The sequence below is a fragment of the Haliotis rufescens genome, unplaced genomic scaffold, assembly GCF_023055435.1.
Source record: "Haliotis rufescens isolate VD_foot unplaced genomic scaffold, xgHalRufe1.0.p SCAF_17, whole genome shotgun sequence".
NCBI classification, from domain to species: domain Eukaryota; kingdom Metazoa; phylum Mollusca; class Gastropoda; order Lepetellida; family Haliotidae; genus Haliotis; species Haliotis rufescens.
Genome location: NW_025963857.1, coordinates 26,514,492 through 26,540,193, shown reverse-complemented (window position 1 = coordinate 26,540,193; position 25,702 = coordinate 26,514,492). Strand labels below are relative to the sequence as shown.

The window sequence follows — 25,702 nt, the reverse complement described above, 5'->3', positions numbered from 1 at the left end:
CTACTGCTTTAGTTCTTATTGTAAACATGTAATGCACCTAACATGCACCATATGTACGTTTGCTGTCTGCTGTCTGATAGCGAGGAAAGGTCGTAATTAAGACCCAGCCGGAAGTGTCGAATCCCAATTAAAACTGTCTGGTCCCGAGGAGTTCGAGACAACGGGGTTCGACTGCTCATCCATATTGGGTAATGATACAACACATGTAGCCTCATGGGTAAAGTGTTCGCTTGTAACGCCGATGGTCTGAGTTCGAGTCCCAATATGTGTACAATGTGTAAAGCTCTTCTTGTGATCGATGCCCTGATACGGCTGCAATATTGCTACAAACGGCGTAAAACCACACTCATGTTACCTGCAGTGGGTGTACCTACCAACGATGCCGCCTGCGAGGTCTATGATGCCGCTCTCCTTCTCGAGGTCTGTCTTATCGTCTTCCTTCTCCGGGATGACCTCCACGTAATTGGCCGGAAACAGAAGCTGTCGCATGTCTCCGAGGTCTCCCCTCCACCTGAGGGGGGTAATCACTACGATCACAATACACTCTTACTTTGTTTGATTCACACACTGCTTGACTCTCACACTATTAGACGTTTATCTCTCTTGAAACATTAAAACCACCTCCGTGGTCAAGTGGGTAGAGCGTCTGTCTGGAGAGCGGAAGGTCGGTGCTTCGATCCCCGGTCACGTCATACCAAAAGAAGTTTAAAGTTCGTAAGTGATGTTACCACGCCTGGCGCTCGGCATTTCGGGGCTTAAAGAAGGACTGGGTGGCTCGGAGTCAGTGTACTGTGTCTGGGTGGGGTATTCATGGTAAACTGCGACATTGCTTCTCCGAGGGCTAGCACTATGAAATCGGCATAAGTCTGGACAAATACAAGCACCCACACACACCCACACACACATGCATGCACGTCGCTATATAAGTACAATAATCTTTAACACGACGTTAAACCCCATTTCACCTTACCTTGAAGCATTAACACTCGATGATTTTACCATAAAAGTTGGAGTTGGTATCAATGTCCTAATTGGCAAATTACCCACTGTGTTATATCTCTATATATTTTTATTAATAGCCTGGACCAATTCGCCACTTTGATTTCCATCTCTAACTAACACAGACTATAATCGCTCTTGGGAATAATTTGATTGGACGGCTATTTTTAGCGTTATTCTGATCGAATCGGGCTCAAATCGAAGCTATGGGAGCGAATGGGTCAATGGTATTTATCATAGTAGAACTGCGATTTAATACACTGGATGATGATGATTATTATTATCATAAGGACTGGATTCAGTTAAAATCAACTTACCATGGACAATCCTCCTCCTTGACATTCGTAATGAGCGCCCCCCTGCGGAAGGTCATCTGGTCACACTGGTTACCCCGGAAGTCGTACAGGGCCTTCACCTTCACCTGGTAACCATGGTAATGTAAATAAATCGGGCAGGGTTCTGACAAACCATGCTCATTTTCGGGTGTATCTAGGATTCAAACTTGTAGCTGAGATACACCTTACACTACTTGGCTACCCATGTCCTCAAGCATAGGTAGAAACACTTCAACTATTTATTACATCAGCATATATATATGTGTGTAAATAGTATGACATATACATGTATGATAGTCACGTGAACGAAATTACTTTATCACATGAGTGGATATAAAAGGTACTTTAAATATATTCGTTTTCAGATATGTAAATATGGGATACAACTTTCATACTCACTGTTGATCAAATATTACTTCTTTTATGAAACATAACCCTGTTTATGATTTATTTTCCCTTCTAACAGAAATTGAGGATGCATCGTGTGATAAATTAACATACAAGTGGTAGTTAGACGCACATTTGCGGTTTGCTGTTCCTTTAATTTAACGTTTTAAGCAAAGTGGTGTACGTTAACCAACCCTCCCAACCAGAGGCTGCCGTTGTTGTTGTTTGTATTCCATTTGTCTTATTATAAAATGACCTTGACCTTGTGTGGTTTGTTATAGAAAATGAAGAGAAACATGATCGGGATGCGACTGACTGATGCTTGAGGTAATGTGCATATTTGTTGAATAATTATGTGGATTTCTATAATGCGCGAAATCTATGCCCTAAAGGGTTATCAAAGAGCTACATTATTACGCCGGTCCGTGGATCAGTGTGCACTTGATGTTCAACCCAAGCTGTCTATGAGGCGCTAGATTTGTTTGTTTGTTTGTTGTTTAACGCCGCAATCAGCAATATTCCAGCTGTATGACGGCGGTCTGTAAAATAATCGAGTCTGGACCAGACAATCCAGTGTTTGACTTCATGAGCATAGATCTACGCAATTGGGATCGATGACATGTATCAACCAAGTCAGCGAGCCTGACCACCCGATCCCGTTAGTCGCCTTTTACGACAAGCATAGTCGCCTTTTACGGCAAGTATGGGTTGCTGAAGACCTATTCTACCCCGGAATCTTCACGGGTATGAGGCGCTAGAAGGTTAACAGCCACATTACCATATCAAAATAATAATTTACCATGCTGAGGCCTTCGGGGCTGTTGGGGTCGCTGTAGATGCTGCAGCCGTAGATGTCGCAGTCGTCAGCCTGAAATAGAGTCAGTGTTACTAAATTACAGACCACCGTCGTATTGCTCGCATATTGCGGAGTGCGGCGTTAAACTGCCTGACCTCCCGATTCATTCTTACGACCAGCACATGTTGCTGGGGACCAATTTTAAGGCCAGGTTCACACAGTGCCGATTATGGCTCTCGTTTGAGATCAGACCGCGCTACGACACGAAAAGTAAAAAAGTCGGATTACTATCCTCAATGATCTTGAATGTCCTGTCATTGTTTGACCGCAGCCGTACACGTTCGTATAAGAATCCTATGGATCGGGAAAGGTCCAGAGAGGTCGGCCAAGCACTCCCGACAGTATGGTTCGTCCCGTAACATTCGCGAAACTCGATTTTGTCTAGTCGGATTACAATCGTGACTATGTCGTGACAGATTCTGCTGTATCGGATCAAACTCGTAACAATGTCTTGTGTTGTCTGGACGGTGTTCTGTGGATCGGGACGCTGTCGTGATGAACGGGCATGAATTGTTCATTGACGTTTCTTGTCCAGATTGCGTCCAGATCTTGCCGAATGCGAACCGTCTTTGTCGGTTCACTCTCCGGTCACTGTCTGATCTCTGTCGGATCGCATTCGGGAGAATCGGGACGCTGTCAGGACAGATTCGGTCGTTTGTTACCATGCGGAAGATACAAATCGGATCAGATTCGGATTGAGAACGGGAGAATCGGAACGAATTCGGCTGTAAACGGCTGAATCGAGACGCTTCCTGAACAATATCTGATTGTTTGTGAATTTCTCGCCACGAATCACAGGATCTTGATCAGACGTTTGACAAATTTTAATCGGGAATGGTCCTATCAGGGACCGCAGTAAAAATCCTGACTGAGCCCTAACACGGATTCCCCAGGTTTTTCGGGGCGGTTAGAATAACAAGACGCTTAATGAATAATAATCTAACGAACAAGTTCACATGAAACCGGCAGCACTCAAAGAATTCTTCCACATAAATATAATTTGATTTAAACCTTATATAACATTAAAAAGTTGGCAACATACAACTGCTGATTTGGTACATTTGCATTTTTTTCGGCACAAAATTACAGTATTTAAACAAGGTAGTGGTTATATCATCGCAAATTCATTTCTCACCCCGTATTCATTGAACCAATTTATTTTTACACAACACTACCCAGCCACAGATTACTTACTTCAAACTATTACAGGAAAGAGTGATGGTTAAACAGATATTCACAACACGTCTCTCAATTGTCATGTACATAAAAACAAAAAACTTTCTTTTGTCGCTCAGCATATATTGATTGATTTACAATTTTCTTGTTAACAATCTAGTCTATATAACTGACCATATCAGCCGACAACGTAGTCTGTATGGCTAATGTTTCCTGTTGACAATCTAGTCTACACAACGATTTTACCTATTGACAATGTAGTCTATATAACTAACTTTATAAGCCAGTAATCTAGTCTGTATAACCATATTTACCTGTTGACAATGTACTCTGTATAACCATATTTACCTGTTTGCAATGTAGTCTGTATTACCATATTTACCTGTTGACAATGTACTCTGTATAACCATATTTACCTGTTGACAATGTACTCTGTATTACCATATTTACCTGTTGACAATGTAGTCTGTATTACCATATTTACCTGTTGACAATGTAGTCTGTATAACCATATTTACCTGTTGACAATGTAGTCTGTATAACCATATTTACCTGTTTACAATGTAGTCTTTATAACTAACTTTATAAGCTACAATTCTAGTCTGTATAACCATATTTACCTTTTGACAATGTAGTCTTTATAACTTACTTTATAAGCCAGTAAGCTAGTCTCTATAATCATATTTACCTGTTGATCAGTCGTCGCCCCTGATGCCGGTTTCCCAAGTTTCATCTTTCTGTACAGTGGGTTCTTCTTGAAGAATTCCACCAGCTTCACCAGACTGGTAAACCGGTAGAGGCCAAGAACGTATGGCCCGCAATGCTTGCTGATACGAAAATGACGAATTTTGCCGTGATATCTGAAAAATCAAAAATGATTTGCAGACTCTCATTGATGAGAATGATGAAATATGCCTTTACTAGATTCATTATGAGTACATCCAACGGCCTATTCATTATATATAGTGCACGGTTAGCCCAGTCGTATTTGGCACCGGAGTTTGCTAATGCAGAGTTGCGTCCCTTAGGCGTTCCAAAATACTGTGGGTTCGAATCCCAGTCTTGACTTGTGTTTTAGCATCTATGACCCGCATAACATTCCTCCCGCATTAAGCTGACACGCCGTAATATATTAGTAACTGAAATGCTGTTCAAAGCAGCGTAAAACCAAACTCGTTCACTCTCGTTCACACATATGGGCTTTTGACCATTTACATTAAGTCGATATAACAAACTATCAATAGACTGCATGCGCATGATATTATCTATCACCATATGTCCATATAACAGTTTCATTATATGGTATCATATTGTTCAGTCTCATAACAACAATATACGTGTGAAGATCCGGGGTAGAATATGTCTTCAGCAAGCCATGCTTGCCGTAAAAGTCGCGACTTGTGGGATTGAGGGATCAGGCTCGCTGACTTAGTTGATGCATGTCATCATATCCCAATTGATAGATACTTCTGATGTTAATCACTTGCTTGTCTGGTATAGCTTGGATTATTTGCAGACCGCCGTCATAAAGCTGGAATATTGCTACGTGTGGCGTTAAACAACAAACAAACAAACATAACAACAACAGAACAAAGACAGTAACGACCCTGCATACCTAAACGAAAGAGCAAAGCTATCCTTGGCTGATCCTGGTCTCACAAGAAAGCGACCATCCTCAGGATTTCTTCTGAGCATTTCCTCAGCAGCCCTCCTGTTCACACTGCTGAAGTACCATCTGTAAAACAAGAAGGATTGACCAGCTGAAGTACCATGTGTAAAACAAGAAAGGTTAACCAGCTGAAGTACCATCTGTAAAACAAGAAGGATTGACCAGCTGAAGTACCATCCGTAAAACAAGGAGGATTGACCAGCTGAAGTACCATGTGTAAAACAAGAAGGCCTGACCAGCTGAAGTACCATATGTAAAACAAGAAGGCCTGACCAGCTGAAGTACCATCTGTAAAACAAGAAGGATTGACCAGCTGAAGTACAATCTGTAAAACAAGAAGGCCTGACCAGCTGAAGTACCATATGTAAAACAAGAAGGCCTGACCAGCTGAAGTACCATGTGTAAAACAAGAAGGCCTGACCAGCTGAAGTACCATATGTAAAACAAGAAGGCCTGACCAGCTGAAGTACCATGTGTAAAACAAGAAGGCCTGACCAGCTGAAGTACCATCTGTAAAACAAGAAAGGTTAACCAGCTGAAGTACCATCCGTAAAACAAGGAGGATTGACCAGCTGAAGTACCATGTGTACAACAAGAAGGCCTGACCAGCTGAAGTACCATCTGTAAAACAAGAAGGCCTGACCAGCTGAAGTACCATGTGTAAAACAAGAAGGCCTGACCAGCTGAAGTACCATGTGTAAAACAAGAAGGCCTGACCAGCTGAAGTACCATCTGTAAAACAAGAAGGATTGACCAGCTGAAGTACAATCTGTAAAACAAGAAAGGTTAACTAGCTGAAGTACCATATGTAAAACAAGAAGGATTGACCAGCTGAAGTACCATCTGTAAAACAAGAAAGGTTAACCAGCTGAAGTACCATCTGTAAAACAAGAAAGGTTATCCAGCTGAAGTACCATCCGTAAAACAAGTAGGATTGACCAGCTGAAGTACCATCTGTAGAACAAGACGGGTTGACCAGTTGAAGTACCATGTGTAAAACAAGAAGGCCTGACCAGCTGAAGTATCATCCGTAAAACAAGAAGGATTGACTAGCTGAAGTACCATCTGTAAAACAAGAATGGTTGACTAGCTGAAGTACCATATGTAAAACAATAAGGATTGACAAGCTGAAGTACCATCTGTAGAACAAGACGGGTTGACTAGCTGAAGAATCATCCGTAAAACAAGAAGGATTGGCTAGCTGAAGTACCATCCGTAAAACAAGAAAGGTTGACTAGCTGAAGTACCATATGTAAAACAAGTAGGATTGACAAGCTGAAGTACCATCTGTAGAACAAGACGGGTTGACTAGCTGAAGTACCATCCGTAAAACAAGAAGGGTTGACCAGCTGAAGTACCATCTGTAAAACAAGGAGGATTGACTAGCTCAAGTACCATTCGTAAAACAAGAAGGATTGACCAGCTGAAGTACCATCTGTAAAACAATAAGGATCGGCCAACTGAAGTACCATCCGTAAAACAAGAAGGGTTGACTAGCTGAAGTACCATCCGTAAAACAACAAGTATTGACTAGCTAAATTACCATCTGTAAAACAAGAAGGATTCTCCAGCTGAAGATATACAGATTCATACCGTTTGCACATCGTTTTTTCGATTCAATGAACCGAACAAAATATACAGTCAATCCTTGTATTTAAATTCGACAATGAAAATATGTGTTATCTACAATAATTTAACCAAAAACAGTTGCCCATATCAAAGCCAACAAATATGACGAGAGTGGTAAACATTTCATGTGAAGGAAGACAAGTTGTGGCGTGACATGAATCAGGTGATTGTTTAATTTATGCACAAAAGTTGACACGCCCGCAAAGTCAGTAGCCAATCAACGGAGAGTAGGATCAAAACAAAGTTCATAAGATATGTCAATCAAGGCAAGGGGCGAGAAGTACTGCAATGGTCATACTATATGTACAAATACAAATATACCCGGGAGAAGGCGATTGTTTCAGATGACATGGTCAGCTACCGTCAGATTTAAACATTAGTTCCCTGTGAACGGGAAAACATACATGTAGTTGGAAAAAGGCTGGTTAGAAATGAAACCGAAGACATGAAATTTGTGAAACCCAGGCAAGAAAAACAGGCAAACGAGCCTGCACTTTTGCTGTTTCGTTCTATCTCGGCTTTCGGTCTCAAATAGTAGTTTGGACAATGAATGTCATGTGCATGACGATGCACGTGAGCTGAAGGGAATTACTCGACTCTATTGGGATTCTCCTACATTCCGTGGTGATAAAAGTAGTCCGCGTAGTGGGCGTGGCTTAATTTTTTACATTCATTAGGAAATGATTGCAATAACAGGTGACCTATTCAGCTAATCAGAATGCATGTATAACAATGAACACCAAAACATTCTTTTGACCGGCAGTGTACGAAAAGAATCTCGACTCACGGCTTGGTGATGTAATCGGGCGGGTGGTAGACGGACTCATTGAGGAGGACTGACTTGTTGGTGGCGAGGTATAATGGGTTTTCTCTATAGTAGTCGAGCAGTTCCTTCACTGTCGTCTTGCATGTGCTGTCGTTGAAGTAGTAGATCTTTGTTCCGTCGTCTTCAACTCGCGATTGAATCCGACAGTGGTTGGCTTTCCCGTCGAGCCTGAAACACACAGTCAGAAACTCACATATGCAGCCAGATACTGAAAAAAACAGTCGTACACTGAAACGTGCCGCCATACACCATAACACGCGGCCATTAACTGTAACATGCCACTATAAACTGACGCTTGCTCCAGTAAACAGAAACATACCGCCATTAACTGTGGCATGCCGCCATTTACTGAAACATGCCGCCATTTACTGAAACATGCTGCCTTTAACTGAAACATGCCTCCATTAAATGAAACATGCTTCCATTAACTTAAACATGCCGCCATTAACTGAAACACTCCGTCATTAACTGAAAAAGGCCTCCATTTACTGAAACATGCTTCCATTACTGAAACATGCCGCCATTAACTGTAACATGCCTCAATTTACTGAAACATGCCTCCATTTACTGAAATATGCCTCCATTAACTGAAACATGCCTCCATTAACTGTAACATGCCGGCATACCCTGTAACATTCTACCATTAACTGCCACCATGAAACAGTACACTGAACACGCCAACGTCAAGTCTTATAACGATTTCGCACAATAACACAAATGATAGATTATTCCTTTCTGAGCTAGAAAAGCAACTAATACAAAAAGCACATTTTAATGATATTTCATGACGTTTGTGTTAATTTTTTTTTATCAGATTGGACAATTCTGGCGAAAGTCATTGGTCGTTCAAGGACCTACGTCGGACGATAGACTGATGTCACAGTGCAGGCTCCATATCAACCATAACGGTCTATACAGGACACTTTATAACTGTTCTTTTAATGTGTTTCATTTAAACACAACACGCTTTGACAAAGTTTGTGAGAAAAATGTGACGTATATTTACCAAAATGATATTGAGTATCCTGATCCGTTGTCGCGTTCCCTGACTAGGTAGGTGCCATCACCATGAGATTTCTGCTCCTTCAGGAGCCCCTCCGCTTCCCGTCGTCCCCGAGAAAGTTTACCATGAAACCATGGCTCCATCTCAATATTCTCGTCCTCGCTGTCGTAGTCCTGAGAAGATGTGTGAGTGAGTGGGTGAGTGGGTGAGTGGGTGAGTTGGATTTAATGATGCTTTAGTTCAGGTGTGTCACGACAGAGGGAAGTGACGAAGGTCTAGAACCGAGGGAGTGAGTGAGTATGGTTTTAGGCCGCTTTTAGCAATATTCCTGCAATATCACAAGGGTCACCAGAAATGGGCTTCACACATTGTACCCATGTCGGTAATCGAACCCGGGGCTTCGGCGTGACGAGCGAAAGCTTTAACCACGGGGCTACCCGACCGCCCCGTCTAGAAATGAATCCACGAGCACGGATATCGTGCTGACAAATTTAGAAACGTTATCAGGGCGACTTTCGGATTCGAACCCACGACCATAGGTTTCAGCGGCTGAGACATCACTTCGGTGAAATCAACGAGCACGGATTTAATGCTGATTAACGAACGATCATACTTGGGTCATATCTTGTATTCGAACCCACGACAGCGGATCCTGGAAAGACCAAGGGACGCAAAGCAGCAGAGCAGTTGCAGCACACCGGACCGACCATACAGCCAAACATACGGTTCATTAAAATGAGGCCGTTGTATCAGGTTTATAACGCAATCCACATCTAAAGGGACCCGTGAAGATCCGGGGTAGAATAGGTCTTGCTTGCCGTAAAAGGCGACTATGCTTGTCGTAAGAGGCGACTAACGGGATCGGGTGGTCAGGCTCGCTGACTTGGTTGATGCATGTCATCGTATCCAAATGGCGTGGATCGATGCTCATGATGTCAATCACGGGATTGTCTGGTCCATACTCGATTATTTACAGACCGCCGTCATATAGCTGAATATTGCTGAGTGCGGCGTTACACAATAAACAAACAAACAAACAAGGAAACGTCTAAAGGCTTGACCTTTTGATATTTGTTTTTTATCGAAAAATTATATGGTCCCCGAAAATTCTTGAAAAAATAATTCTGCTTCAGCCTGTTGACAAACAATTTTTCTGCCACAAAAAATTCCTTGTTGTAAGGTGTTTGTCTTACAAATATTCAGGCTTATAGTTTTAATTCAAAAGGAACATTCCTTGCAGTTGCTGAATATTAAAAAACACGAAACATACTTCATATTCATCAGCAGCATCATCCTCGAAATCCTCGCCTTCATAGTCATCCTTCGGGCTGTACATCAGTTCCTTCTCCGTGAGAACACACTTCAGGGGGACCCATGCCTTTATATGAAACATGTCATAAGGAGTGAGTGAGTTCGGCTTAAGACCACCGCGGACAGTATTCAGTTATATCACTGCCGGAAATCTAAAATTGACCTCTTTCTTAGACGTTTACAACTTTGGTGAAACCTACGAGCACGGGTTTTCTGAAATACCTAAAAACATAATCTGGGCGGCATAGGATTCTGGTACGCTTAAGGGACGCAACTTTTCACAACGAATTGAGGAGAGATAGGGTTTAAAATGTTGAAACGAGAAACTAAAATTACCAAGGAGCATTTATGCCGCCATTTTGAATTTGCATGCTTACACACTGAAGACAAAGACTACTGTAGGCTCTTACCCGTTCAGCTTGGTCCAGTATATGCAAGATGCCAGATTTGCGGACATCTAGCGATAACCTCTCTGAAAGAAAAGTCAGGGAGCTAGTTTGATCGCCGCTTTCGACTGTGGTTCGGCTTAATTGATATGGTCGTGGTAACACACACGGTCACGTGGTTGGTTCTAACAGACCAGGTGTTGTAATCGGGGTTAATCTGGGATTCAACACCATTAGCAGGATAACCACTTGACTATCCGCGCCCCTGTGTTTTACTGGCGGAATGACTTGTTTTCACTTTATGGGTGAGGTGAGGTGAGGTGAGGTGAGGTGAGGTGAGGTGAGGTGAGGTGAGGTGAGGTGAGGTGAGGTGAGGTGAGGTGAGGTGAGGTGTGTGTGTGTGTGTGTGTGTGTGTGTGTGTGTGTGTGTGTGGCGGAATGACTTGTTTTCACTTTATAGGTAAGGTGTGTGTGGCGTAATGACTTCTTTTCCCTTTATAGGTGAGGTGTGTGCGTGTGTGTGAGGCGGAATGACTTCTTTTCACTTTATAGGTGAGGTATATGCGTGTGTGTGAGGCGGAATGACTTCTTTTCACTTTATAGATGAGGTATATGCGTGTGTGTGAGGCGGAATGACTTCTTTTCACTTTATAGATGAGGTATATGCGTGTGTGTGAGGCGGAATGACTTCTTTTCACTTTATAGATGAGGTGGGGTTGTAGTGCAGGTGGAGGTGGAGGTTGATGGTGTTAGGGGGGAGAGGTTAGGTGAGTTGAGATGGGGTGAGGTTGAGGTTGAGTGTGTGAGAGAGAGAGAGAGAGAGAGAGAGAGAGAGAGAGAGAGAGGGAGAGGGGTAGAGAGAGAAACAGACAGAGACAGAGACAGAGAGGTGAGGTGCGGTGAGGTGAGGTTAGGTTGAGGTTGAGGTTGAGTGTGTGTGTGTGAGAGAAAGAGAGAGAGAGAGAGAGAGGGGGGGGGGGTAGAGGAAGAAACAGACAGAGAGAGACAGAGAGGTGAGGTGCGGTGAGGTGAGGTTAGGTTGAGGTTGAGGTTGAGTCCGGACTGATGCCGATACCATGCCGCAGTTTAACATGAATACCCTACTCAAACACAGTATACTGACTCCGAGCCGACCAGTCCTTGTTTTGTCCTTCAATGCCGTGCACCAGGCAGAGCAAAAACAAGTGTACCATGTTTTAACTTCTAACAATGTCTTTCAATTGACACTACAGTTCACGTCACCGTGACGTCACATTATTTGTGTGCGGTGTGGTACATACTTTCATCTGAGCCTTCGTCGACCTTCAGTTTACGATCCTGAAATGAAAATACACGAACTATGTTTTTACTTGAGGCAATAGTACATCCGTGGAATTTGTGAACATTGCTTCAAGTCGTTTTTTCATCGTCTTTTCCGCTTTTTACAGTATAAGTTCGTCGTATAAGTTGACATATTTTAAACTTGTAATTTGGGGCTAAAAAAGTCGGTAGGTTGAAAAAATCAAAAATCCAATTATAAATATTTATTTTGATTTCTCAAAAATGTTAAGTAGGTAGGGAAAAAAAGATGGAAGCGGGATTTTAACCATAGTATTTTATATATCAAGTATCTTAAATAATGTATTAATATTGATAGCGGCAGTAAATGAGGTTTGTTGTTTTAACATGTTACTTATTTCTCTGAGCGGAATAAAAAAACACTGGTTTTCATTTATTTAATTTTAATTTCATGACATTACAATATTTTGTAGTCAAACCAAGTTTTAAAAAAGTGTGGACTAACAGTCAAATGGATATATTTTATATATCTGATCTGCAAATACTGGAATGATAAGCGCAAATGATTGTGCACAAAGAGGTAACAAAATGCCCTATAAAATAGAAATCCAGCGCCTGTCATGCCTCTCAAAGAGACAGAAAGAAATCTTTGATAATGGTCATTGTCTGGAGGAGTCCGGCAATGACGCAAAACCAGTTACAGACTATCATCGTTTTAAGGGGCACTGGTGGGATTAAATCAGTCATTGAAAATACTGAATGAGAACAGCTACACAACATTACCGTTGTAACAAATCTTGTATTTTAAAATTGGAATCAATAATGCCAAAATACACAATAAAATGAAGTCAATGAAAATCCGTGTTTTCTATTTAAAAAACCCCATATCACCCCATTTTTTCATCCGAGTATGGTTAGTCTGGCATGCTCTTTATCATTTTTATACTACTTATTATTATTGTCATTGCTAATACTGATAGTATTCGAATTTTGTTATTCTTACTGCAACTATACCTGCTACCATCTTACTGTTACAGCAACCGCAATTACTGCCACAGAACTGATATTACTGATAATTACACAGTACACGTTGAAGTATTGATACGGATACAGAAGATGTCCTTATTATTGATTTTCTGCTGCTGAAGGTCAAGCATCCCCTCACCTTGATGAGGATCTTCCTCCTGAGGAGTTCCGGTGAAGGTAGTTGCCTCTCCATAGCGTCCACCGGGGCCGTCACCAGCTCATCTGCAGACGGGCGGATCAAGAGTGAGAATGAATTGTGTTCCATGCCTTGTTTGTTTCTTTGTTTATAGTATTACGCCGCACTCAGCAATATTCCAGCTATATGGCGGGCGGTCTGTAAATAATCGAGTCTAGACCAGACAATCCAGTGATTGACATCATGAGCATCGATCCACGTAATCGGGATACGATGACATGCATCAACCAAGTCAGCGAGCCTGACCACCCGATCCCATTAGTCTCCTCTTACGACAAGCTCAGTCGCCTTTGACTGCAAGCATGAATCTAACACTGATCTTCACGCGTCAATAAATGAGTGAGTTTGGTTAATATTTGAACAGTATTCAGTTATATCATGCATGTAAGTTAGTGATGCAGGTCGTAGTCGTTCAACACTTTTCTATTCTAACCCGGATCTTCACGGGTCGTGTTCCCTGCAATTGTTCTGTTTAGTGTATAACAGAAAGATTTGCGAGGAAAGCACGAGGTAAATAAACGAGACAACATCGTTTCCATAAATATAAGAAATCACCGCGAACACAAACTTGATTGTGCGATTCGAGCTATATCACGAGCATGTGTTCAGGAATCACCATCAAACAGTGATGATACCAGGCGTTCGCGAAAAAGGTGAGCATATCCTGCCCCGCCGACACAAACACATGCAAATGCAAGTCAATTGTTCACCTGAAAAAAGGGCGCATGTGATACAACTTAAAACAGGTAATGTCATCAGATATCATTTTTACCACTTCGAAGAACGACCAAGGATCATAATCAGATACATCAAGGGTTATTTTCCATAGTCAACTGATACTTGAGGGGCAAAGGGAAGGAACTCTGGATAGGGTCTTGGCGACCTTGTCAATTACTCATGATTACAATGATGCCATTCATGTGCGGGATGGGGGACACGAGTGGCCCAGTTGTCTAAGGCGCCGCGATTCGCTGTGCAGAGTTGCGTGCCTTGGGCACGCCAGAAATCTATGTAGGTTCGAATCCCGGTTCGCCCTGCTTATGTTTCTAGGTTTGTCAGTACCATACCCGTGCTCGTGGGTTTCACCGAAGTGGTAAACGTCTGAGACCTGCATCACTTTGGGCTTTCCTCCCACATTAAGTTGACACGCCGCGATATAACTGGAATACTGTTAAAAGCGGTTGAATCCAACTCACTCACTCACTCACTCACTCCAAAGGGATAACCCCCGAACCATGAAAAAGCTACGCACCTTTGAAAGTCTCTTTCAGGACTGAGGCCATGTGCCTCTGCTGCTGGAGGCTACAATGGTTCTCTAAGGACAGGATCACGGGGAATCTGGGGCGAATAAATACAAAGGATGAAAACAATAGACAGTCACGTCTCGATAATGAAAGACCAGGTCAAATGACAGTCTATTTGACTCAAGTCATTAAAAAAGTAAAAACGACAAACCCCTTGCATCATTTCAGCGTCCATTGTGAGCTATATACCGACTACACTGCCGGCCATATAAAGTATACACCCAAGTAAATTGTGTCTAAATGGAACAAACAAGAAATGTTTATTTGATGGTAATCGTTTTTATGGTCGTATCATGGTCGTCTTTTGTACCCGAAATTTGCAATGCTTATTGTTTTCAGCCTAATAACGTTTTAATGACGTTTGTAACTTTTTAAAACAAATAAATAAATGCTTCAATCGCTTTGCAAATGCACAAACTCAATTCGGTCCAAACACACCTGTGTAAAAACTATAACCTATATTTGTCGTTCAGGGTGACTTAATGGATCGAGTAGTCAGACTCGGTGATTTGTTCGATTGTATCGATCACAGTGATGGTGATATCTGCCAAACAACTGTGGATAATGAAATAGTTAATAAAGAATATATGTTATCTTCTTACTCAGAGGTTTGCCACGCGTTGGCCTGGATCGTCTTGACGACGTCATCAAATTTGACGCTGCTAGTCAACGTCTTGCCGTGTCTGATGATTGGGATACCGTCTGTTCCGTCCCAGCAGTCCACTGGCGAAGAAACGTCAGAGACGAATAAGACAGAGACTATCCGCTAGTTACACGTATCACTGGATTCGGTGAAAATACAGAGTGAGTGAGGATGGTTTCACTTTAAAAAGCTATTTCTGTTATATCACGTCGTGTCACCGCGTTTGGCGAAAAACCTAAATGGGTGGAGTCGTTTCAATCACTGGTAAAATATTCTCAAACCAAGAGTCATAACTGGGTTTTGAATTTAGTATTTGAATCTATAATCATCGGATCCTGGTACGGTTAAGGGGCGCAACTCTGTACGGTGCATTACCACGACCTTGACGACTGGACCTCAGTGTCCCCATTAAACAGATGGACGAGTGATATATGTAATAGAACCATTTAGTGAAATATTTTTGTCGGGATACTTGATCAAAACCAGTTTAGGATAAGAGAACCTACACTCCACACATCGACATCCCATCCGTAGAGCCCTGGCGTACGCTTCCACAGAAGAATCGCTGCTCACCTGATTGCCGGTCAAGTACCTGCAACATTACAATACGGTAAGCACACAGCTGTGATAAAGACTGATATATTGTTATAGTGAGTGAGTGACTGAGTGAGTGAGTTGGGTTTAAAGCCGCTTTTAACAGTATTCCAGTTATATCCCGGCGTGTCAGCTTAATGTGGGAGGAAAGCCCGAAGTGATGCAGGACTCAGACGTTTCCCATTTCGGTGAAACCCACGACCATGGGTATGGTACTGACAAACCTAGAAACATAATCGGGGCGAACCAACAATCATAGGTTCCTGGCGTGCTCAAGGGACGCAACTCTGCACAGCGAATCGCGGCGCCTTAGACGACTGGGCCACCCGTGCCCCCACAGCTAGGACTAAGACGGATATATTGTAATAAATAATGAATATTATTCTAATCCGTAAGTAGCGAGAACGACCTATTTTTCTCCTGTGAAAATCACTTTGGATTTTGAAAAAAGAACATCTCTTTCAGTTGGAATCGGACGGTTAAACTTAGTGATTGTTTGTTTGTTTGTTGATCAACACCGCACTCAACCATATTCCAGAATACATGACGGTGATATGTAAAAAAATCTAATCTGGACCAGACAATTTAGTGATCTAGACATCATGAGCATCGATCCACTCAATTGGGATACGATGACATGCATCAACCAAGTCAGCAAACCTGATCACCCGATCCCGTTAGTCGACTCTTACGACAAGCATAGTCGCCTTTTACTGCAAGCATGAGTTGCTGAAGACCAATTCTAACACTGATCTTTAGGCGTTAGTAACTGAGTGAGTTTGGTTAATATTTAAACAATATTTCAGTTATATCACGGCATGTAAGTTAGTGACGCAGGTCGTAGTCGTTGGGTGATACCAATTAGCACGGGTATGGGGCTGTCAAACCTAGAGACATCATCAGGGAGAAACTGGGATTCGACCCTCTTTCAGGTAGAAGAAAATAGACTAGAGTATCCGTTTATCAAACACAGACCCGAAATGATATCAACGGTGCTATGCCACACGATCGTCAATTTGTCTTTCTATTTTAGTATTAACCAAGTTAAAAAGCGTCCAGACAGCGTAGCGTTTCTCTTCCATCTCTAACATGCGTTAGAGAGTAGAAGATGTGGGTTGTCTCCCCTGGACGGGTACTGGTGTCCTTGAACGCCATCAATCCCGACCACGTGCTCGTTTAGCCAACCCAACTAAAGGTCATTGCTGTTAAATAAGGAGGAAACTGGCAATCAAGAAAACGTTGAATGACTTGACTGGATAAAAACTTTTTCAACACCTCAAGAAGACAGAGTGAATATAGTGAATAAAGTTTCACGTCGCTTTTCTGCACTATTCCGGCAATAATACGGCGGTTTCACACACGGAAATGAGTTTCACACATTAAACTCATGAGGGGAATCGAATCCTGGTCTTAGGCGTGACGAGCGAACACTTCAGCCATGAGGCTACCCCCACCGCCCTCAAGAACACAGAATCGGCACAGGAGAAAATAACGTAACAATACAAAATGGCGTCACTGACGTGTTATGAGACGAGGCAATCCAGTAGTCACAGAGCGGCTGGGACATGTCCATCCTGATCTGTTCCTGCTCCGGGTTCCATACGCTGTTGTCAGGGGACAGGAGGTAGTCATAGAACTGCAGGGGCAGAAGTTATAAAGTAGTTTTTATTTTTTTACATAAACTTGTATTGATTCCAGACTACTACAGTATGCAGTCAGTTACTACAGTATTCAGTCAAGAACTACAGTGTTCAGTCACGTACTACTGTAACAGTATACAGTCAGGTACTGCAGTATTCAGTCAAGAACTATAATGTTCAGTCACGTACTACAGTATTCAGTCAGGTACTGAAGTATTCAGTCAAGTACTACAATGTTCAATCATGTACTAACAGTATTCAGTCAAGTACCACAACATCCAGTAAAGTACTACAGTATTCAGTCAAGTACTACAGTATTCAGTCAAGTACTACAGTATTAAGGTAAAGTACTATAGTATTCAGTCAAGTACTACAGTTTTCAGTCAAGCACTACATCATTCAGTCAAGTACTGCAGTATCCAGTCAAGTACTACAGTATTTTGTCAAGTAGTACAGCATTCAGTCAAGTACTACAGTATTCAGTCAAGCACTATATCATTCAGTCAAGTACTGCAGTTTTCAGTCAAGTACTACAGTATTCAGTCAAGACACATTTCAAATTGCAATAGCATGACACACTAAAGATGACAAATGAAAAGGTTTTGAAACAAACAGTTTTCATATTTCAAAATTAAACATTTGTAACACACAATCACACATGGGTGTGTGTCGTAGCGATTTTTCAAAACCTCAAAAATATGTGTCAGGTACTGAGATCGTATCCCGTTAGTAGCCAGGTTTTTTATTCAGCCCCAGGTCTTTACACTGTTGTCACTGAACATTCACCCTGTGCACTAAAAAAAACCCAATCATCCGTTGGTGAACGGCCAGATGGTGGAAACACGTATACGTCCATACACCCGAAACACTGGCAATGGGTACCCGATATGTGGGATGTATGCTCCTAGCGCCATTAGGCAGCATGGGTTGTATACTCCTAAGGGAGTTGAGAATGATAGCTTGAATTCATTCGAATCAGTTAAATAAGTAGTATGTTCACGTGACTGAAGATTTCTATGTTATCCCCTCTTTATAGTGTAGCTTCAGTGAAGAAGTGAGGGGAAATTGGGCAAAGCGGCAGGGTAACAACAAGTACCATATGTTAATGTCTTTTGTAATAATGCGGCCGGGATCGAACCAGACCTTTCGCACTCCGGGCAGTCCATTTATCCACTAGAACGCAGTTCTAACACTTGTTCTAACACGTAATATATAGTGGGAGTGCGTAGTGCTGATTTTTCCAAACGAATGTTAGAAATATATGAATTCCGACACGAGATTCGTTAGACAAAAAAAACCATAACGTTGTTGTAGGGGAGATGTTCTGTGTTCTTTATTTCTCCGTGGGACCCGTGAAGATCCGGTAAGAACAGCTTTTCGGCAACCCATACAAGAGGCGACCATGCTTGTCGTAAGAGGCGGTCAGGTGGTCAGGCTCGCGGAAGTGGTTAATGCATGTCATCGTATCCCAGTTGCGTGGATCGATGCTCATGTCAATTGTCTTGCCTAGACTCGATTAGTTACAGACCACCGTCATATGAATGGAATATTGCAGAGTGCGTCGTTAAACAACAAACAAACAAAACGTCTCCGTGGTCTGGTGGTAGAATGTCTGTCCTGGGAGCGGAATATCGGGGTTCGATCCCCGACCGAAATATAATAAAAATGATACTTGTTGTTACCCTGCCTGGCGTTCGGGGGATAAGAGAAGAGTCGTGGGCTTGGAGTTGGGTATCCATGCTAAACTACGACATGGTATCTTTGTCGGCTAGCACCGACTAAGCGAGGCTTACAGTGTTAACGTCGACATACGGTCAACCATGGGAACATGCGTCACTAGTGGGGGGACGTCTGTATTACATTTTAATTCAAAACGAAGTCGTTGATAAACATGAGGGAGTGATAGCTGACAAACCTCTTTCTCTGTGAAGTGCATTGACCCAAGCGTCCCTCTCATTTGATCATCGACAAAATGTTTGATCATCAGTTTGGCTGTTTCTGCTGAAAACGTTTCCTACAAGGAAACAACATGGCCATCAGAACATGTGACAATAGGTAAGACAGCACAGCGTCAGTTGATCATTTTGGGCCTGAGGATCTTTGGGTTTGAACTGTCTGTAAAATTCAAGCTTCCACCCTTGCCGAATTAGGCTGGAATAATGGAGTTATAGTGTGGCTGGATAAACGAGTCTATGCATAGTCCAATCAAAATCGCGTAACGAAATCAACATCCGGTTCGTAAACTGTCGGTCAATTGCAAGTATTGCAATGCATGAGTACCGTCAACTTAACGTCAACAGGTATTTTACAAATCTTTTCATGTTTTTAATCATGCTCGTGTGATTTGACGCACCTCGCTAAGTAAGACCCGTTTTATTACAATATAGATCTTAATTAGCGATCAGATCGTTTTCACCGTGCGCCGCCATTTTGTTTGAAACAAATACAAGTGATATGAGGGGTGGAATCTGATTGGACAGAAGGAGGGACAAAGAAGGGACATAACTTGTAATAATCACTGGTGGCGCTACGATAGAGCCCAGAAACTCCAGCCTAGTTCGGCAAGGGTGGAAACTGGTCTTTTACTGTCAGTAAACTCCTCGGGAAAATGGGTGGAACTAGTACCTACTACCGTATGCAAGCAGTAAGGGTTGTCTGCAACGGATCAGGAGGCCAGAGTGAGTGACGTGGCTGTATTCCGTTCATTGTGACCCGAAGCGTAGATTGTTGCTCACGCTTTCAATCACTGGTATGTCGGGTCTACGCTTGACTGTTTTTTACAAATCGCGGTGATGAAGCTGGAATACAGCTATCACCCACTCATTCAGATCATATTGTGATTATATATATATACCACAATGATAACAATGATGATATCAAATTGAAGCGAAAGATTCACATATATTTACATATATCACCCTACATTCTTGCCGTCATCTGAAACGATCACAATTAAAATATTAACATACGTTTTGTTCTGTCTGAAGAAAATCGACGAAACGGTCAGGAGTCATTAGCCTGGAAATAAAAATAGCTTATTGGTCATTTGAATTTAAATACACCTGTCCAGTTAATCGGCAAAATGGGGAAAAGTGCAAGCCAAAAAGCACATTGCATTTTCTAGAAAACACAATATCATTTTTATGGCAGGCATTGTTTTCAACAATTTGAAACCATAATTATGATTATTTTTCACGCATTTTCGGGGATAAATTAGTTTCGATAAAATTCACTGAAAGTAGGCATCGCAACGGAGCCCATATTTCAAAAGACTGCTATTGTAAATACCTTTCGCCTGACTTCCCGCTTAAGTACTGGTTAAAATGTTTGGTAATTATCTGAAAACAAGGAAATATGTGTTAATCTATATCTAATAAAATCATTTACTTTGAAAGACTTTGAAAGATTTTTTAACGAAATTATAATCATATCATTAATGACAATTGATTATTATCACAGCGTGCGTTTCATCAAATTACTCACAATAATATTATCAAATAACATATAATTGTACAATATTAATACATATTTCATATTGCAACATTTCTAAATATAATACATTGCAAAATATTAACAATTAAACCATTATGATTACGTCACGATATTGTTCAATAATAATATAAACCTTTCTGTGCAATATTAATACATAACTTACATCATCAGAGTGAACGAGTTCTTCAAATAACATGTAAAATTCTTGGAAAACCATTTTTTCTTTGAGCTTGAGTTGCTGAAAACAAAAGAACAATAATAAAATGAAATTCCTTTCTGCACAAGACAGTGGATCGATGTTCATGATGTCAATCCCTGGATTGTCAGGTCCAGACTCGATTACTTACAGACCGCCGTCATATAGCTGGAATATCGCTGAGTGTGGCGTTAAAGAACAACAACATTCGCAAAGAAACCAAGCTGAAGGTTGTTTGACCTGTTTGCCGCACTCAGCAATATCCCAGATATTATAGAGCGAAGGGCTGGGACGAGTCCAAATTTTCTACCCGGGAACCCAACCCCCTATTACCCGACCCTACCCGGGTACCCGTCTCAAGAGATAGGTACAAAATGTCCGATTAGGAAACGTTTGACCGTAGTCCTGTCAAAATGTATTAAGAGCAATCTGGTCATGCATACACTAAAGTTGACTGAAGTTTTATCTTTATGCAAAACTATAAAGTCAGAGAAGGAATCTATTTGTTTGTTTGTTTGTTTGTTTGTTGTTTAACGCCGCACTCAGAAATATTCCAGCTGATTAATCGAGTCTGGACCAGACAATCCAGTGATTGACAACATGAGCATCGACCCACGCAATTGGGATCGATGACATGCATCAACCTAGTCAGCGAGCCTGACCACCCGACCCCGTTAGTCGCAAGTAACTAACGACGGATCCGGGTAGTCCTGTGGGTCCCCGGGTCGTACTCAGCATCCACCCGACCCGAGTACCCGGGTTACCCCCCAGCCCTGTGAGAGCGGTCTGTAAATAATCGAGTCTGGACTAGACAATCCAGTGACCTCATGCGCATCGATCTACCCAACTGCATCACCCAATCAGTGATTCTGACCACCCTATCAGTTTAGTTGCCTGTTACGACAAGCATTGGTGACAAATAATGCATGGAGGTACAAATTATAGCAACTAGCGCAGAAAAGATGGATATCAGGATATCAACTTTGGAATTGGTGAGGGTATGTTACAATTCCAAGTCTACAATACCATATCCTAAAGTATTCCGGGTTAGAATTGGTCTTCAGCAACTCTGCTTGTGGATAGAGGCGACTAACGGGATCGGATAGTCAGGCTCGGTAACTTGGTTGATGTAATCGTATCTTGATTGCGTTGGTCTATGTGCATGATGTCAATCACTGGATTAGTTCAGACTCGATTATTCACAGACCGCCGTTATATAGCCGGAATATTGCTGAGTGCGGCGTTGAACTACAAATAAATGCTAAACAAATGGTGATGCATGTGTTGGTGTGGGGAACATTGTAAGGGAGATAACTAGATAGCAAGGTGAATAACCGAAAGAGTAAGGGGTAAAATCCCTATAAATTAGGACTCTTCTTTCCTGCAAACCCGACCGCCTCCGTGGTCTAGTGGTAGAAAGGAAGGTCCGGGGTTCGATCCCCGGCCGCGTCATACCAAAAGACGTTAAAAGATGGTACTTGTTGTTATCCTGTCTGGCGCTCGGCATTAAGGGGCTTAAACAAGGACTGGTCGGCTCGGAGTCAGTATACTGTGTCTGAGTGGGGTATTCATGTTAAACTGCGGCATGGTATCTCAGTGGGCTAGCACTATAAATCGGCATCAGTCCGGACTAGTACAAGCAGCCACACAAACACACACACGTACATGCACGTCGCTATATAGGTGCAATAATCTTGGACGTTAAACCCCATTTCACCTCACACCTTCTGCAAACCCTGTTTAGATTCCACGTTAGAATTGGTACCCAGCAACCTATGCGTGTCGTACGAAGCGTCTTAATGGATCGTGTGGCATGTACGAAGTGGAGGTTTGCTCAGAATATCAACCATGGTTAAGTCCGTTCCAAACATTTTACTCAATCCATTGCAATCAGATGCCACTGAAAGCAATTCAAATCCTGAATATTCTTGGAAAATATTTCATTTAGAGTTAATCAGTGAGTTTTGTTTTAATTTCCCTTTAAACAATATTTCAGATCTATCCCGGCGTGTCAGCTTGGGTTGGTGAGTGAGTGCGTTATGGTATAGCACCGTTTCAGTGAGTGAGTGAGTGAGTGAGTGAGTGAGTGAGTGAGTGAGTGAGTGAGTGAGTGAGTGAGTGAGTGAGTGAGTGAGTGAGTGAGTGAGTGAGTGAGTGAGTGGGTGGGTGGGTGGGTGGGTGGGTGGGTGGGTGGGTGAGTGAGTGAGTGAGTGAGTGAGTGAGTGAGTGAATTTGGTATAAAGCCGCTTCTAACAGTATTCCAGTTATATCGCGGCATGTCAGCTTAATGTGGGAGGAAACCCCGAAGTGATGCAGGTCTCAGACGTTTACCACTTCGGTGAAACCCACGAGCCCGAGTATGATGCTGACAAACCTAGAAACATAATCGGGGTGAACCGGGATTCGAACCCACAATCATAGGTTTCTGACGCAACTCTGCACAGCGAATCGCGGCGCCTTAGACGACTGGGCCACCCGTGCCCCCAGCGCCGCTTTAAAAAGTATTTCAATTTTAGAATACGGGAGCGAGTGAGTGCGTTTTGCTTTAAAGGGGCTTTGCAAATTATGTCAGTTATAGAATTGGTGAGTAAATTGTGTTTCAGTTACATCACGACGTGTCAGCTTCATGTCATCTTCCCGAGGCAAGAGAGTTAACTGACTATAAAAGTCCAGTTTCCACCCTTGCCGAACTAGGCTGGTATTATGGAGTTACAGTCTGGCTGGACTAACGAGTCTGTGCATAGTCCAATCAACATCGCGCACCGAAATCGAAATCCGGTTCGTAAAATGTCGTGCAGATTTCTGTCGATTGCAGGATTTGCAAAGCATGTGCACCGCCAACTCGTTGTCAACGGATATTTTCCAAGTCGTTTCATGTTTTTAATCAAGGAGCTCACGTGATTTGATGCACTTCGCTTTGTGAGACCCGTTTTATCACAATATAGATCTTGATTGTCGATCAGATCGTTTTGATTGGGCGCCGCCATATGGTTTGAAGCTAATGCAAGTGATACGAGAGGTGGAATCTGATTGGTCCATATGAGAGGCTTAGAAGGAACATAACTCGTAATAACAACTGGTGGCGCTACGGTCGAGACCAGGAATTCCAACCTAGTTCGGCAAGGGTGGAAACTGGACTTGTAAAGTCAGTTAACTCCCTTGCCTCGAGAAGATGGCTTTATGTGTGAGGAAAACACTATAAACGTTAACTAATTTGTTGAGACATTGGTTTGAAACAGCCAGTCATAATCAGATCACACCCTGAACCTGATTCAAACCCGCGTTTACCGGATCCTTGCACTGCTAAGCGAGGCAACTCTCCCACTCCATTTTGGTCAGTAAATATGTGATGCTTTCAATGCCATCGTCATTATCTTGTAAAATTCACTGACTAGCGTACTTTATGCAGCCCACACTAAATACAATACAACATGTGTATGTCGAGTGTTAGATCAACCGTTGTCATATCACATTACAGATCGTCCTGTGAGAAGATATTACATGCATAATGTGATCAAGGAACTTTATCCACGCGATTAACTTGAATTGATTGTACATATTGTACCTTGAGCAGTCTTTTAGCTTCCTTATTTTTCAGCTTGTAGTTCATCTTAGCCAACCAGGACTTTAGGTCGCGTAGAGTTTTGATGCTGAAAATAACAAATGTTGTTAAAGATTTCTGAAAATAAGAAATAAAAATAAATTTCAAAGTTTTATGATATTCGTAGCTATAATAAGAATGTGACATATCTTTGTCACTTAACTATTGCTTTTTTATACTTTCTTCATGCACTTCAAAAGTTCTTTTGAATACACTATTTACATGCATCAATTTATGTTAATAGGTAGCTTGTCCATTGGCGCCAAACACTTGAAATTACACTATACGATATGAAGTGATCTTTAAACTGTCTACTTACTAGAACTGTTTTTCTAATCGGTCCGTGCCATAGGCTCTCGCTTCGTTTTTCTGAATCTTGTAAAATTCCTTCCACAGCCATCTAAATAATAATAATAATAATATTAATAATAATATTAATAATAATAATAATTCTCAGTAATGTATTCTCTGTGAGAAAATAAGAACATCTCTCATTCGACATTGTTCTTGTATATACGGGCATATGATGACTGGAGCAGGCTCATTTTACCCCCCTCTGTTTCTAGTAGTCATAACGGGAATAGTCATAATGAGAGTGAAACGTTGGACCTATTCTTTCCCGGAAACGGCCGGAATCCCGGAGTCCTTCACTTTAGAGACAAGTGAAATGTAATATTCTGACACACATACATACACGGACAGACAGAGGCCACCCCATGCAACGCCGTTCACTCACTCCACCACTCAACCACCCACCTCTTACTCTCAATCAACCGCTCAATCACTCAATCACTCAATCACCCAACCACTCAATCACTCAACCACTCAATCAATCAACAACACAATCAATCATGCGCTCAATCAAGCGTACAATCAATCAATCAATCAATCAATCAAGGAATCAATCAATCAATCACGCGCACAATCAAACAATCCCGCGCTCAATCAATCACACACTCTATCAATCAATCAAGCACTCAATCAATCAATCAAGCACTCACTCAATCAATTATTACAATTAATCAATCAATTACATACGCATGTATTAGTGCGTTACCTTTCCTTCTGTATTTGGTATGAGGCGACCTTGGTTTCACTGACGAGTTGTGTCATGCCCTCCATCAAGGCAGGGAAATCATTGGGGTCGAGTGCTTG

At 42.1% G+C, this 25,702-nt stretch overlaps 1 protein-coding gene across 2 annotated transcripts in view; it reads right to left on the bottom strand.

Moving 5' to 3' along the window:
* The window catches only part of LOC124138588 (1-phosphatidylinositol 4,5-bisphosphate phosphodiesterase gamma-1-like), a 74,137-nt gene that overhangs the window by 23,121 nt on the left and 25,314 nt on the right, over positions 1–25,702 (bottom strand). For both annotated transcript variants that reach the window (XM_048397816.1, XM_048397817.1), the window contains exons 3-24: positions 25,605–25,698; positions 24,867–24,947; positions 24,512–24,596; positions 20,914–20,988; positions 20,547–20,596; positions 20,228–20,276; positions 19,174–19,272; positions 17,139–17,254; positions 15,531–15,616; positions 14,984–15,104; positions 14,330–14,415; positions 13,021–13,103; positions 11,858–11,894; positions 10,602–10,663; positions 10,151–10,258; positions 8,884–9,053; positions 7,839–8,045; positions 5,369–5,488; positions 4,442–4,613; positions 2,521–2,589; positions 1,317–1,420; positions 375–511 (exon numbers count right to left, since the gene is read on the bottom strand). In XM_048397816.1, the coding sequence (XP_048253773.1) occupies positions 375–511; positions 1,317–1,420; positions 2,521–2,589; positions 4,442–4,613; positions 5,369–5,488; positions 7,839–8,045; positions 8,884–9,053; positions 10,151–10,258; positions 10,602–10,663; positions 11,858–11,894; positions 13,021–13,103; positions 14,330–14,415; positions 14,984–15,104; positions 15,531–15,616; positions 17,139–17,254; positions 19,174–19,272; positions 20,228–20,276; positions 20,547–20,596; positions 20,914–20,988; positions 24,512–24,596; positions 24,867–24,947; positions 25,605–25,698 (2,211 nt within the window). The remainder of the gene's footprint in view (positions 1–374; positions 512–1,316; positions 1,421–2,520; positions 2,590–4,441; positions 4,614–5,368; positions 5,489–7,838; positions 8,046–8,883; positions 9,054–10,150; positions 10,259–10,601; positions 10,664–11,857; positions 11,895–13,020; positions 13,104–14,329; positions 14,416–14,983; positions 15,105–15,530; positions 15,617–17,138; positions 17,255–19,173; positions 19,273–20,227; positions 20,277–20,546; positions 20,597–20,913; positions 20,989–24,511; positions 24,597–24,866; positions 24,948–25,604; positions 25,699–25,702) is intronic.